Here is a 12,249-nt window from a genome sequence, read left to right as displayed (position 1 = left end):
GTGAGCCTCGGCTCCGCGGTGCCAAGGGTGCAACCTTCCTAGACCGAGGGTGGGGATTGTGGGGTGAGAAAATGGGGTAAGCTACGCTATTGTTTCCCATTATAACATCAACTGCTGCTGCACTCATTGTCCTTTTTTTTCCTCTTCTCTATATATCAAATATATTCTATTCAGCAAATATGTCGTCCAGAATCCCAATTATCGCACAGCCGTTCGTCAGCGAGAAGGCGAAGCAGACCCTGTAAGTGACGACAACGATCCAATGCCCGGCAATCTATCCATGCCGAGGGTATTTGGCTATGAACAACAGCTAACGCAAGTGTGATCACAGTGACATCGTCAAGAAGTTCGTCGAGGAGAGGTGTATTCCAGTCGATGCCGTCTTCCATGCTCAGATCCCAGTCGGTGAGACTCGCTGGGTAAGTCCATTGACAGAAGCTACCTCAGTGTGCAACCAGCTAACCCACGGTCCAGGACTCATACCCCAAGATTATCGATGATCTCAAGGCTGAAGCCCGCGCGCTCGGGCTCTGGAACATGTTCCTTGCGAAGGGCCACTACAAGGAGTCTCCCGGCTTCACCAACCTCGAGTATGGTCTGATGGCTGAGTGGCTCGGCCGCTCGAGAACCGCGTCTGAGGCTTGCAACTGCGCTGCCCCAGATACCGGTAACATGGAGGTGCTGGCTAAGTACGGAAACGACGCCCAGAAGAAGGAGTGGTTGGGTCCATTGATGGATGGCAAGATTCGCTCTGCTTTCCTGATGACCGAGCCAGCTATTGCCTCTTCGGATGCTACCAACATCGAGATGAAGATGGAGAGAGATGGAGACCACTACGTTCTCAACGGCTCAGTATGTCACTATTCCCCTTCAACAACCGATCCAGCTTAACTAACCCTTCTTGATAGAAATGGTGGTCTTCCGGCGCCGGCGACCCTCGCTGCCAGGTATACATCGTCATGGCCAAGTCCGACCCCAACAACAAGGACAAGTACCGCCAACAATCCGTGATCCTCGTCCCCGCCTCCGCCAAGGGCATCACCATCCACCGCATGCTCTCCGTGTACGGTTACGATGACGCCCCTCACGGACACGCGCACATCACCTTCGAGAACGTGCGCGTCCCCGTCTCCCAGATCGTCCTCGGCCCCGGCCGCGGCTTCGAGATCATCCAAGGCCGTCTCGGCCCAGGACGTATCCACCACGCCATGCGCAGCATTGGTGCCGCCGAGAACGCGCTCGACTGGATGTTGATGCGCATCAACGACCCCAAGAAGACGCCGTTCGGTAAGCAGCTCAAGGAGCACGGTGTGATCATTGAGTGGGTCGCTCGCAGCCGTATCGAAATCGATGCTGCTCGCCTCGTCGTCCTCAACGCTGCCATCCAGATCGATGCCGGCGGTGCCAAGTCTGCGCTGCGCGAGATTGCCGAGGCTAAGGTCCTTGTGCCCAACATGACTCTTGCGGTCATCGACCGTGCCATCCAGTCGTTCGGTGCTGCTGGTGTGTGCCAGGATACCCCGCTTGCGAACTCGTGGGCTGGTATCCGCACGCTGAAGTTGGCTGATGGACCTGATGAGGTCCATCTCGCCCAGCTCGGCAAGAACGAGAACAAGAGGAATGTGGAGGTTACTGCGTTGATCACGAGGCAGAGGGAGACGTCGGCGAAGCTTTTCGAGAAGTACGGCGTCAAGCACGTCCAGCCCGGCCCGACTAAGTCGAGGATGTAAAGTTGTAAAAAGATTAGGTGGAAACATGTAGTGTTGTAGTCTGTCTAGATACAATATATTTACAAATGAATTATTTATATCAGTTACTGCTCGCTGCCCAAAGATGATGCTGTAGAATTATACCCAATATACGAGAGCAATTTACACATCCAAGGTGGTCATAAATATTTATATGAATACAAAATTCTCTCTTGCGGCAAGCCCACAACAGCAGAACCTGAAGAAGCACACGAAGAAAGACGATTCTCGGAGGTCCGTTGTCGGTGTGAGATCTCGATTTGGCGCCCCCCCTCTCCACCGCCTCCACCATCTCCCATAGGCGGGATGAGACCTGGCACTCGTACCTTTGCCCGTCAAAAGCAACAGGAGGGCGAGCTCAAAGCACGGTTGAGCGGTTGAGCGTACGCTGCTCCCCTCCTCTGCCTGTGCCTGTCTGTCTCTGGGAAATGTGGTGTTGGTGGCCTTATCCAACAACCGCAGGCCAGCGAGGCTTACCCTCTCGGCAGAGCTATCAACGTGGCAGCATATTAGCGGTGGTGAGAGCGGACGGTGGTGAGAAGGCGTGGAAGAATTAGAGGGGTGACAACACCAGGAATCCGACAGAAGCTCCTAATCTAGAGAGCACTAGTTGAAGCAAGTCTGTTTTTGAAGACTGGCGTCGTATCCGAGCCGGTGCCGTTTAAGACACTTACTCTGTATGGTGTTTGCCCGGAGAGGTCAGTTTGTTTGTTTTTTTCAGTGAACTTACGTAAACATTTATTTCATTGTGGTCACTTTAACTTTATTTATATCAATATGGCTTCATTTATTGGTTCATAAAATATATATATTTTCGCTAGAAAAAAAATCAGGATATCATAAATCTTCAATACAGACGATCACCAATATCACAAATCGCGTATTTTCTCACGAGACCCATATTTCAGCCCAACAAACCCGTTTGCAATCCTCTTCCATCCTCATCTTCCCAACCCCTCCATACATCCACAAGTTACACAAGTTAACCCTCTAGCACGTGGCCAACATAGTGGTCAACGCAGCCTTCTCAGCGGTGGTAATGGTAAGATCGTAGACGCTCTTGACCTTGACCCACATCTTGGCGTAGGTGCAGTGGTAAGAGGCTATTATCCGTTAGTATGGCTGCTATTTCACGCTAAAAAAAGGAAATATGAGAAAACGTACTCAAAGATGGCTTCCAGTCCTCAGGTCCCTTGTCACCCTTGGCCTGGTTGACGTTATCGGTAACAGCCAACAGCTGGGGGTTGACGAGATCGTTGGCGAAACCCTGTCTCTGGGGGGTAGTCCACGAAGCAGCGCCCGACTTCCACGCGTTGCTCAGGGGCACCAAGTGGTCGATGTCAACGTCGCTAGCAGCGGTCCAGGTGGCACCATCGTAAGGGCTGAGCCACTTGCCGCTGGTGGAGGCACAAGCACTGTCGGTCACGACACCGGTGCCATCACGCTTGAGGACAGTCTCGCGGGTGTTGCAGGTGCCGGAGATGGTGATCCAGTGGGGGAAGAGGTCGCGGGAGTAGCCGGTTTGGGGGCCCTGAGCGGCGACGGTGAGGCCGGCGAGGGCGGTCTTGGCGGCGGCGGTGGTGGGGATGTTTGGGGGAGCGCGGGCGGCGAGGGGAGCGGGGACCGCGAGGGTGAGGGGGATGAGAGCGAGGGTGATGGCTGAGATGAAAAGCATGATGAAGGTTTGTGGGGGGTGAGGCGCTTCTGGAAGGTTGAAGGGAGAGGAGTGGATGGAGAACGAGAAGAGGGAAGTGAGAAGGGCTATCAGCAGCTCTTTATAGAAAATATATACTATGAGAGAGGCTTCTTGTCTTACCCATGATAGCTCGTGACGATCTATAGCTCAGCACCTACCTACCTACCATAAAGGTTCTAGCCTTCCTTTCCCCTCTTCTCAGAATTCCTTTTCTTGATAATAGCTGCACCGACCCCGAAGTTAATATGTTTAATTTCCTTCTGGTTTGAAAATCCAGCTTCTTCCGTGCATCTTCGTCTTGGCATACATGCATCGTGCCTGTCCTGTTGTTGTGATGATTGGGGAAAGTCGCCACACGTGGGCTGCGATGTGTAAACGCTGTGTCTTGAAGCTTTCCCCTCCACTCACTCATTGACACTGCCGGAACGTCTCGGTAGATCTGCTCGGATCATATGGCGGCGGACGGCTGGGGATGGCTGGCGGCAAAGTGTCACATTCCTATTCTGATCATTAGAAACGACGAACCAATGGGTGGCCAACGTGGGTTGATGGTGTTAAGGTTATCATGCGAGGAATATGTCTCAGTCTACCAATAGGGAGGGGTTATGATCCACGCAGGGCCGCTTGCATTAAAGATTGACGGGGGCGGCCAGGGGGCAGTGATCTTCAACATCATACCGAGTATTCCGCCGTAGCGTACAGTAGTGAGTTTGAGAGCGACAACGCAGCGAGCCAGCTACTGGAAAAACATAAACAGAATCAGAAGACAGATAGAATGGTTAACGTGCTCTCATAACGTGAACAGAAGAAGAGTGTCAGCGCGTTGAGAACTCGGGATCAATATTCGATTCAGTTCAGTGGAAGATGGCGGATGTCACTTAACATGGAGTAGTTGCCGTTTTGATAAGAGTACGTACCAGACCATCTGCCGCGGTAGCGGAAACGGGTGGGCCAAGACACTTGGCAGGAGGACAATTTTGCGCCACACAGAGTTCAGCGATAAGAAACCGATAAGCTTAACCTCACAACTAACGCGCCATACGCTGTGGCGTACCTAAAAATGAATATCAAACCCATGACAAGAACCAGATGGGCCTGACAGCTACTCGTGACGATTTGAAAACGTGCACATAAAAGCCATACCAGATGGCTCCAAAGCAACCCCCAGTCATCTTACCCCCAGGGTGCACCGCAGAATCCCTCCTCCCCATCCAGCATCTCCTGCACCTCACGGCCCACCGCAACAAGAACCAGCACCGCATCGCGAAGTGGTGGGCTTCATTCTCCATCCTGCGTCGGCAGCTGGGGAAGCTGATTACAGCGCTTGAGGATCCTGATGCGGCATTCCGTGCGAAGAAGATTGAGATTGAGACGAGGGTTGTGTTTTTGAGGGAGGAGGTTGTGCCAAGATGTTACCTGTAAGTTAGACCTACCTGATGGGGACGTGAAAGCATAGTGGGAGGGGTAAAAGGTGGCTTGTGGAAAATTTGAGTTCCGGAGCCAAGCGGAGATATTCTTGGATTGGTGCTGACTTCTGAATAGGGCCTTCTCGACTGTGGTGGCAGATAACCAGTATGCCTCCCTGGGGCTGATGCTGATGGGCTGTCTGGCGAGAATGAATAAACTCATATCGTTCCCTAAAGATGAAGACGAAGAGATGGAAGAGGTGGTCAAGGTCGAGAAAACGGCCTCTAGTCACGTGTTGGAAGTTGAAGACTTTGGAGAGGCAATCAGCAGAGAGGAGTTGGAAGGGTCGGTAAAGAGCTTGAAGACGGCGAAGAAAGGGAAGAAGATTGCGGATGGGCTACTGGAAGCGGGCTCCACGCCATCTTCTGGAAGGAAGGGGCTAAGCGTATCTTCTTCGAAGAAGAAAGTCATTACAGAAACAGTAGCTTCAGAGAGCGATGACGCTGTATCACCGGCGCCTACAACTGAAAAGAAACGGAAGAAGGTCCGGGAAACAACAGTCACCACCGCAAGCACCAAAACCACAACACCAAAGCCCCCAAAGAAGAAGCGGAAGAAGGGCGGCGACGAATTCGATGACTTATTCAGCGGCCTTATATGAAAAGCGACGCAATACGCTATAGTATCTAATATCTAATGAAGAACCGACGCCACAAGATACCAACATAAATACCCAATATCTACACCCACCCTATCCGTCTAATAAGCGCCCAGCCAGAACAGCAGGCTTCCCAATCCGATATTCATCCCGATATGCTGCCCGATGCTCCAGGCCATGCTGTACAGGTACTTTGGCGAAAATACCGTCCAGATGAACAGGTGTGTCCGCAGCACCGTGCACGCCGCCATGATGAATACCAATCCCGTCGCTGCAAATACGGTCTGCAGCGCGATGTACTTCAACAACACGTTCTTCTCGCCCCCTGCCCGGAGACGCAGGAGCATCATCGTTGTAGCGGAAGTCCAGAAGATGGGCCCGGTCCAGTTGCTCACGAAAGTGAGGATTCCGACGGCGACGATGTTGTAGCCGCTGACGCCGTTGTAGGCGCTCGAGAGGTCGACGGAGGAGATGGAGTTGGTGCCGCCGAAGGCGAAGAAGGACATGTATTGGAATACAAGAGAGGTGATGGTGACCTCGGTGAGGTTGAGGTCTAGGTTAAAGAGAAGGTGGAACTGTGCGGAGAAGATCATAAGGAGTGGGATGTTGGTGGCGCGGGATTGGGTCATAAGCAAGAGGGTGAGGAGATTGTGAATCGTGCGAGTTGAGGCTGTGGAATAATTAGTGGGTGTAGTTTGACACAGTGGGAGCTTAAACATACTGAAACGATGCCTGCGGACCGCGGACAAATACTCTGCCCCGATAGTTTGTGCCAAAGCAAGACCGATACCGATGAAGACACCCCTCGCCCTATTAACCAGTGAGAACCCCGTAGTCAGCTCCGCAACTTTACTTGCAGTCCAGTCCAACAGTTCAGGCGCATCTTCATGCGTAAACGCGACCTTGAACGCCGCAGCCATAACCGCCAGGAACTGTGCAACGCCCTTTGCAATCGATCGCGGGAGATGCGGGAAGCCAGTTGATGAGAGCGAGTAGCAGTTCCACATGTACATAGCAAAAACCAACGCCCATAGAAACGTGGTGTGCTCAGCCAGGAAAGTGCGGGCGATATCTGGCTCGCCAGCAAATTTCTGTCCGGTTTGGTTCCAGCGACGTGTGAAGCGGAGGCCAGCGAGGACGACTACGCAGCTGAAGGAAGTGGTTAATGAACTCTTGGCCCTGTGACTGTTAGTTGGAATTCTCGGGTTGAAGAGGGGGAGGAACCTACGTCTTGAAGATTAGAACGGTGATCCATCCGGATGCTGCCCAGTACCAGAAATTGTGCTCTTCTTCTACATAGCTGCTTGCGAACATCATTATCGAATATAAGAGGGTGATTAGTGCGAACAGTGGACTCTTTCCAAGAACTGGGGCTGCAGTGAAAACAGCTAGAACAGTTGATATCATGGCAATGGCCTGACCAGTATATAGCTTGGTCATGTCATAGTTGCTTGCCGCACTGCTCATGATAGTTTGGGCATGCCTTGACCACTATGGACGGTTAGCACAGAGGTCTACATAACAGATGGTTGACTGACGTTAATAAGGTCTTCATGTAACGAATCACTATGCCCAGACTTCTTGTGGCTTCGGGCTTCAAGCTGGGCAGTGATAAGTTTCCAATCGCAGCCGAGTTTCTCAATATCTGACGAAGGCTTCTGGCAATCCTGCGAACTCTTTTCTCCGAACAATGACGCTGGATGGGCGGCAGCAATAACATTTAAGATCTGCTTTGCATTTGCGAGAAGAATATGCAGCTGGTCATTCCCTGGGGAAAGTTAGCATGGAATGCCATTTATGAACATGATGTTATTGTACCTGAACTCCAGAAAGGAAGGAAATTGCGAATGAAATTTCCCAGATTGTTCCTCGGGACTGGGAACCCTAAAAGCGCAGCCAGTGTCGGTGCAATATCTGATTGCTCGATGGTATCGTAGAATTGAAACTCATCACTAGGGGCAATCGGGCTTTCGAGTCCAGCAGAAATCTTCTTCAGCTTTGGAGACATAAAAACCAATGCTGGGGAGGTCTCTCCGGGCGCGGAGCCGCCGTGGTTTCCGGCATCATTCATGCCATGGTCTCCACAGATAATAAGAAGGGTATTCGCAAGATGCTTTTGGGACTCGATTGCAGTATACATCTGTTGAACAAGTCCGTCCATTTCCTTCTGCTTCGGCAACATATTTGGGCTACGTTAGTTAGTAATGTACTTGCTGTCTTGGATATGGAGTCCAACCTTCGTGGGCCTGCCTTGTGGCCAATGTGATCCATTCCAAGATAATGAAGGACCATTGTGTTCCAATCGTCATTACGCAATTCTTCAGGGACATGTCTAGTCACATTATTGTCCACTTCGGTAAAATCCTATCATATATTTCAGCTATTTGATGTCTAGTTCCTTTTTTCAGATGACTAACCGCAACGAAAAAGCTGGATGTCCCATCCGCGCGATCAAACGTATCTGGGAATAGCTTCAACCACGTATCGTCTCCGTACATAACCAGCTTTCCAGAACCCTTTGCTTTCATCTGAGCCAGCCAGGTATCCTGCGCCGCGAGGCTTGAGGTGGTGTCGGATTCGGCAAAGTTCAATATGACGTCTAGGAAGGAGGGGATAGAGCCAGTCGTAATTGCTTTGACCCGCGGCATTGTAATAGTTGGGGATGTTGCATGAGCAGTGAACGGCATCGCAGCGCCATTGGAGATTAAGCTGTGTCTGTTAGCCAGTGTTATTTGGACTGTCGAAGCAGAACATACCTTTGAGTAAAAGTGAAGCCTGACTCGTCAGAGAATACAAAGTCACTATAAACGTTAGACGCTTCCTTTCCGTAGAAGTTGATGAGGATCACCCCTAATGACATACCTTCGGAGGGCATCAACCACCATGAATATGACCTTGTCGAAAGGCGCCTTGGGGGGTGCGCCCAACCCAAACCCAAGGGCTTCATACTCTGCTAAACCAGGAAGGAATGGCTTGTATGGAAAGAAGCCGCTGGCAAATGTTAATATGGCAATAGGTATGAACAGGTTAGCTATCGTGAGCATCACTGTCGATTTGGACGGAGCCATTGTGAATGATTTGGAGCCCTGCAGCTTCCTTTGATCATGGGATTGAGAAATCAGCCATGGGAGTTCTATCGGCCGTTTCAACGTTTGCTCATGGGTTGGTTCATGGTGGCTTTCGTGTACGATTCTCGATCGTGAATTTCAGCTTGGTGACGCGAGGTTGCGGATCACGTCCCCGCTACAACCTTAATTCCGTCCCCCAACTAACTAAATACGTCTACAATCAACTCTGGCCAAGCCCTATTACAGGAATCATACTGCGGAAGAAACCAAATTATCATAACAGTTAGCCAGAAGTGTGCTCGATATAACTGTTTATTTTGAAGATTAATCCCCGCAAGCCAACCACTGTGTTGCTCCTGATCGGCAATCGGTCATTTTTTAAGAAACTCTTATCTTGGGAATGCCACCCTATATACATAACGCCGTTGTTCGCCCTGCAAAAGCCTTCCTACGCCATGCTCGATGAAATCAAAAATTCCTCTGACATTGACCTACTTCTTCCGGCTCTTCGTGCCGACCTTCTTGCCGTTCTTGTACTTCGGGAAGACGATACCAGACGATCTGGAGCGTGCGCTTCTCTTCTTCTCGATGCGCCCGCTGCTGGGTTTCGAGATTGCTGGTGCTTGCGTAGTATCCTTATCAACTTCCATATCTGAGGGAATAAATTAGTAAATATATTGTTGTAAATGTAGCAGTGACTTACCGTCGGCTTGCTTCGTTACTTTGAGAGCGCTTTTGAGAGGAGCTGGAGCGGCAGCATCTATGAGTGAGGTTAGCATGAACTCGACAGAAACATATGCTGACTTACCCTCTACATCCATCGTAACATCTTTCTGTGCGGAAGGGCGCGGTGCTGCTGCCAATGCGAGCAACTTTGCTGACAACCTCTCTGTTCTGGCGGTCTCAATGGGACCGAAAACCTTGGTCTTCAATGCAACGTTGTTCGCCTTGATCGAACTTGCACGAGCGCCTTTTGCCATGATTTATATAAACTGAGTGATTCGACGGTAAAAATAGTGGTATTTTTTCTTTCGGGGTCGATCTGAGGAGATGCTAACAGTGATTTGAAGTTTATGCAAGCCTGCATAGATTCTCGCCCGCATCCCACATTTCGATAAACTTTTAGCTAGCGGCGCTTCGATTCTGCCACCGCCTTCCCCCAGTCGCATCGCGATAACGAGGGACGCGGTCGTGCCAAATTTCACTCACCGGAATCGCATCATACTGGGCAATTCCTATTTCTTCTGCCCTGGGCAGCAAGCGGAGCTTTCGTATCGCCTGTTCTGATTCAAATGTTACAGACAAAGATTTGATGGTGGAAATTATTCTCATTCATTCCGGTAGCTTCACCAACATCTGAGCATGGCCTCGATGGGTGGAGGGAATCTGGATCCGGTCCCTCTCATCCGGATCCTGAAAGGCCCACGCATGCTCAACAAATACCTCACTGCTATTTGCAAGTCGGAGAGGATTCCTTGCGCTGGAGCTGTTAAAGCTATCATGCAACAGCGAATACAAGACAGTCAGTTGGCGTTTCATTCCTTCCCGAAACAATACGGATATTCACTCATACACGCCACATATCTACTTGAACCCCCGCATACAACTAGCGCTAACACTATCGCTCTGTAGATATTGAAAAGTATGTTGCTGAAGGCAACGTTGTAAAGTTTAATAACATCAAGAGTTTGCTCTCCAATCCGGAGGACGCCTTATTTCCGAATGGTGGTTACGCTCCATACTCGTCCTCACCTGCAGCTCCATCGCCACGACCAGCGCCTGGAATACAGGCACCTAGATACATGGCAAATGGTATGGGCACACAGCCAGGTTGGTGATCCCACCCTTGTGGAAATGGGGGTGTTGCTGATTGAGTGCACAGTTCTCGATTTCAAGCCGAGCCCCTTCTACACCCTCCAGCGGCAAATCGGCGACGTGAAGACGTGTCCGGGTTAGTTTGGATCGGTCCCCATGAATAACTTACGATGCTGATGAAATTCTAATCTGAAAGCTATGGCAGCCCATAGAAATAATGTTGAGATATCTGTGCAAGCACAAAACTGGCCGATTCTAGGACAAATAGAAACAGACAAGTCCTTGAGAGTCATGGCGTTCTGTTCGAGCGATCCGGGGACCATGAGACAAGATATTTCATTTCCGCATCAGTCTGAGATTAAGGTTAATGGCGGGGATGTCAAGGCGAATCTGCGAGGGTTGAAGAACAAGCCAGGATCTACACGACCTGTTGACTTGACCCCATACCTTCGACTGAAACCATCACAATACCCGAACAAAATTGAAATGACTTATGCATTAACGACAAAGGCAAGTTCCGACCTTTCTAGAGCCAGCTATCCAAGCGACTCCAGCCGCTATTCAACTTTATGCTATTATTCACGCCCAGCTCGGCCACTTCCCTTTGCTAACATCCAACCCAGACCTTCTACTTCATGGTTTCCGTCGTCAAAACCGTTGCAGTTGAGGAACTGCGGAAGAAAATCGAAAATGGAAAGAAGCTATCCAAAGAGTCGGTTATCAACGAAAGTGAGTTCTGAGTGACGTCTGTATCTTATCATACAGATACTAACGTTATACCCATCAGTGGTCTCCAAAGCAGCGGATCCAGACATTGTGGCTACATCTACAGTTCTCTCTCTGAAGTGTCCCTTGTCCACTCTGAGAATGGACTTGCCATGCCGCTCAACAGCATGCCGGCATAACCAATGTTTTGATGCAACATCATACTTGCAACTTCAAGAGCAGGGACCGACTTGGCTGTGCCCGATTTGCAACAACTCGGCCACTTTTGAGACTCTGGCTGTGGATGAGTATGAATTTCACTTCCTTGACCTCCATCCCCGACTAACGTATGTATAGTTATGTGAGAGATATTATAACAAATACTCCGCGATCGGTAGACCAGGTCACCATAGAACCCGATGGAAAATGGTCCACCAACACCAGAACCCCTTCACCGTCAAGAGGAAACCAGGACTTCGATATCGAAGGCGATGACGATATTATCGAAATCAAGGACTCCAAATTCCTATCTATCAGAAACCACAGCACTCCAGGCACCTCTGCAAGCACTCCTCCAACTTCACTATACTCGCGGGAGCCATCCACTGCAATGAGCGCCCCCAGACCGTCCAACAAGCGCCCCGCATCATCAGTCATTGACCTCACGCTGAGCGATGAAGACGACGAACCTATCTCAAGGGCACCAAAGCGACAGAGCACCGCAGCCTTTGGCGCAACGCAGGTCCCACACTACGCGACGCCAGGTCGGTCCTAGGAGGATTTACTTCTGCCTGTGACGTTGGTTGGCTAGTGGATATAAGGCAGTTCATGGGGACTGCGATGGATTCGATATTTTCTCTCATTTTATCATTGGCGTGTACAATAATGACTACATAGCATTAGCGACGGAGGGATTTCCCTGGGCGTTCTGGAGGACAGGAGATGGCGGTCTGGGTTGGGAGGGGCGTTTTGCGGCACTATGTTAGATGATATTGGTTCGTCTTTGCAACTCTCATTGTTGCTAGCTCGAGGGCCCATCATATTCTCTCGTATTGCTAAATATCAAAACATTTGATCTATTATATGCACATGTAAACCGCAGTGATTAACCCCCCCTAATTGCCCCTTAACGCGTGGTATAAATTGTCCATC

At 50.3% G+C, this 12,249-nt stretch overlaps 6 protein-coding genes across 6 annotated transcripts; 3 read left to right on the top strand and 3 right to left on the bottom strand.

The window, feature by feature from the left end:
• Window positions 1-91: 91 nt before the first annotated feature.
• On the top strand, window positions 92-1,815 carry VE01_02371 (uncharacterized protein). The gene is made up of 4 exons (XM_018271881.2): window positions 92-241; window positions 332-419; window positions 475-852; window positions 909-1,815. Exons 1-4 carry the CDS (start codon window positions 180-182, stop codon window positions 1,728-1,730), a joined length of 1,350 nt encoding a protein of 449 aa, XP_018132695.1. The 5' UTR covers window positions 92-179; the 3' UTR covers window positions 1,731-1,815.
• A 794-nt stretch (window positions 1,816-2,609) lies between these two features.
• Window positions 2,610-4,308, bottom strand: VE01_02370 (uncharacterized protein). The gene is made up of 3 exons (XM_018271880.2): window positions 4,123-4,308; window positions 2,913-3,942; window positions 2,610-2,851 (listed from the first exon to the last, which is right to left on the bottom strand). Exons 2-3 carry the CDS (start codon window positions 3,421-3,423, stop codon window positions 2,739-2,741), a joined length of 624 nt encoding a protein of 207 aa, XP_018132696.1. The 5' UTR covers window positions 3,424-3,942; window positions 4,123-4,308; the 3' UTR covers window positions 2,610-2,738.
• Window positions 4,309-4,467: 159 nt separating this feature from the next.
• Window positions 4,468-6,303, top strand: VE01_02369 (uncharacterized protein). The gene is made up of 2 exons (XM_018271879.2): window positions 4,468-4,862; window positions 4,987-6,303. The coding sequence occupies exons 1-2, from the start codon at window positions 4,591-4,593 to the stop codon at window positions 5,510-5,512; spliced, it is 798 nt and encodes a 265-aa protein (XP_018132821.1). The 5' UTR covers window positions 4,468-4,590; the 3' UTR covers window positions 5,513-6,303.
• On the bottom strand, window positions 5,489-8,765 carry LAS21 (major facilitator super transporter protein). The gene is made up of 9 exons (XM_018271878.2): window positions 8,372-8,765; window positions 8,266-8,310; window positions 7,927-8,218; window positions 7,746-7,873; window positions 7,328-7,698; window positions 7,048-7,277; window positions 6,738-7,000; window positions 6,231-6,688; window positions 5,489-6,179 (listed from the first exon to the last, which is right to left on the bottom strand). The coding sequence occupies exons 1-9, from the start codon at window positions 8,575-8,577 to the stop codon at window positions 5,611-5,613; spliced, it is 2,562 nt and encodes an 853-aa protein (XP_018132820.1). The 5' UTR covers window positions 8,578-8,765; the 3' UTR covers window positions 5,489-5,610.
• A 49-nt stretch (window positions 8,766-8,814) lies between these two features.
• VE01_02367 (uncharacterized protein) lies at window positions 8,815-9,653 on the bottom strand. Its single transcript, XM_018271877.2, has 3 exons — window positions 9,386-9,653; window positions 9,281-9,337; window positions 8,815-9,229 (listed from the first exon to the last, which is right to left on the bottom strand). The coding sequence occupies exons 1-3, from the start codon at window positions 9,555-9,557 to the stop codon at window positions 9,069-9,071; spliced, it is 390 nt and encodes a 129-aa protein (XP_018132823.1). The 5' UTR covers window positions 9,558-9,653; the 3' UTR covers window positions 8,815-9,068.
• Window positions 9,654-9,661: 8 nt separating this feature from the next.
• SIZ1 (SUMO ligase siz1) lies at window positions 9,662-12,166 on the top strand. The gene is made up of 7 exons (XM_059463437.1): window positions 9,662-10,099; window positions 10,210-10,407; window positions 10,460-10,528; window positions 10,589-10,902; window positions 11,016-11,121; window positions 11,180-11,405; window positions 11,455-12,166. The coding sequence occupies exons 1-7, from the start codon at window positions 9,940-9,942 to the stop codon at window positions 11,870-11,872; spliced, it is 1,491 nt and encodes a 496-aa protein (XP_059319912.1). The 5' UTR covers window positions 9,662-9,939; the 3' UTR covers window positions 11,873-12,166.
• Window positions 12,167-12,249: the final 83 nt, after the last annotated feature.

This window comes from Pseudogymnoascus verrucosus, assembly GCF_001662655.1.
Source record: "Pseudogymnoascus verrucosus strain UAMH 10579 unplaced genomic scaffold scaffold_9, whole genome shotgun sequence".
Classification (NCBI taxonomy): domain Eukaryota; kingdom Fungi; phylum Ascomycota; class Leotiomycetes; order Thelebolales; family Thelebolaceae; genus Pseudogymnoascus; species Pseudogymnoascus verrucosus.
Note: the sequence above shows the minus strand (reverse complement) of the source record. Positions and strands in the feature narration are given on the sequence as shown.

Excerpts from the sequence above, each read along its gene's own strand:
- VE01_02371 (XM_018271881.2), top strand. The coding sequence starts at position 180 with ATGTCGTCCAGAATCCCAATTATCGCACAGCCGTTCGTCAGCGAGAAG. Across the intron at positions 420-474 it reads CAGTCGGTGAGACTCGCTGG|GACTCATACCCCAAGATTAT; the intron begins GTAAGTCCATTG and ends CCCACGGTCCAG. Across the intron at positions 853-908 it reads ACTACGTTCTCAACGGCTCA|AAATGGTGGTCTTCCGGCGC; the intron begins GTATGTCACTAT and ends CCTTCTTGATAG.
- SIZ1 (XM_059463437.1), top strand. The coding sequence starts at position 9,940 with ATGGCCTCGATGGGTGGAGGGAATCTGGATCCGGTCCCTCTCATCCGG. Across the intron at positions 11,122-11,179 it reads AGAGTCGGTTATCAACGAAA|TGGTCTCCAAAGCAGCGGAT; the intron begins GTGAGTTCTGAG and ends TATACCCATCAG. Across the intron at positions 11,406-11,454 it reads GAGACTCTGGCTGTGGATGA|TTATGTGAGAGATATTATAA; the intron begins GTATGAATTTCA and ends ACGTATGTATAG.
- LAS21 (XM_018271878.2), bottom strand. The coding sequence starts at position 8,577 with ATGGCTCCGTCCAAATCGACAGTGATGCTCACGATAGCTAACCTGTTC. Across the intron at positions 7,001-7,047 it reads TACATGAAGACCTTATTAAC|TGGTCAAGGCATGCCCAAAC; the intron begins GTCAGTCAACCA and ends AACCGTCCATAG. Across the intron at positions 6,180-6,230 it reads GGTCCGCAGGCATCGTTTCA|CCTCAACTCGCACGATTCAC; the intron begins GTATGTTTAAGC and ends ATTATTCCACAG.
- VE01_02370 (XM_018271880.2), bottom strand. The coding sequence starts at position 3,423 with ATGCTTTTCATCTCAGCCATCACCCTCGCTCTCATCCCCCTCACCCTC. Across the intron at positions 2,852-2,912 it reads GGACTGGAAGCCATCTTTGA|CCTCTTACCACTGCACCTAC; the intron begins GTACGTTTTCTC and ends AACGGATAATAG.
- VE01_02367 (XM_018271877.2), bottom strand. The coding sequence starts at position 9,557 with ATGGCAAAAGGCGCTCGTGCAAGTTCGATCAAGGCGAACAACGTTGCA. Across the intron at positions 9,338-9,385 it reads TGTTACGATGGATGTAGAGG|ATGCTGCCGCTCCAGCTCCT; the intron begins GTAAGTCAGCAT and ends CCTCACTCATAG. Across the intron at positions 9,230-9,280 it reads AGTAACGAAGCAAGCCGACG|ATATGGAAGTTGATAAGGAT; the intron begins GTAAGTCACTGC and ends TTATTCCCTCAG.
- VE01_02369 (XM_018271879.2), top strand. The coding sequence starts at position 4,591 with ATGGCTCCAAAGCAACCCCCAGTCATCTTACCCCCAGGGTGCACCGCA. Across the intron at positions 4,863-4,986 it reads GTTGTGCCAAGATGTTACCT|GGCCTTCTCGACTGTGGTGG; the intron begins GTAAGTTAGACC and ends ACTTCTGAATAG.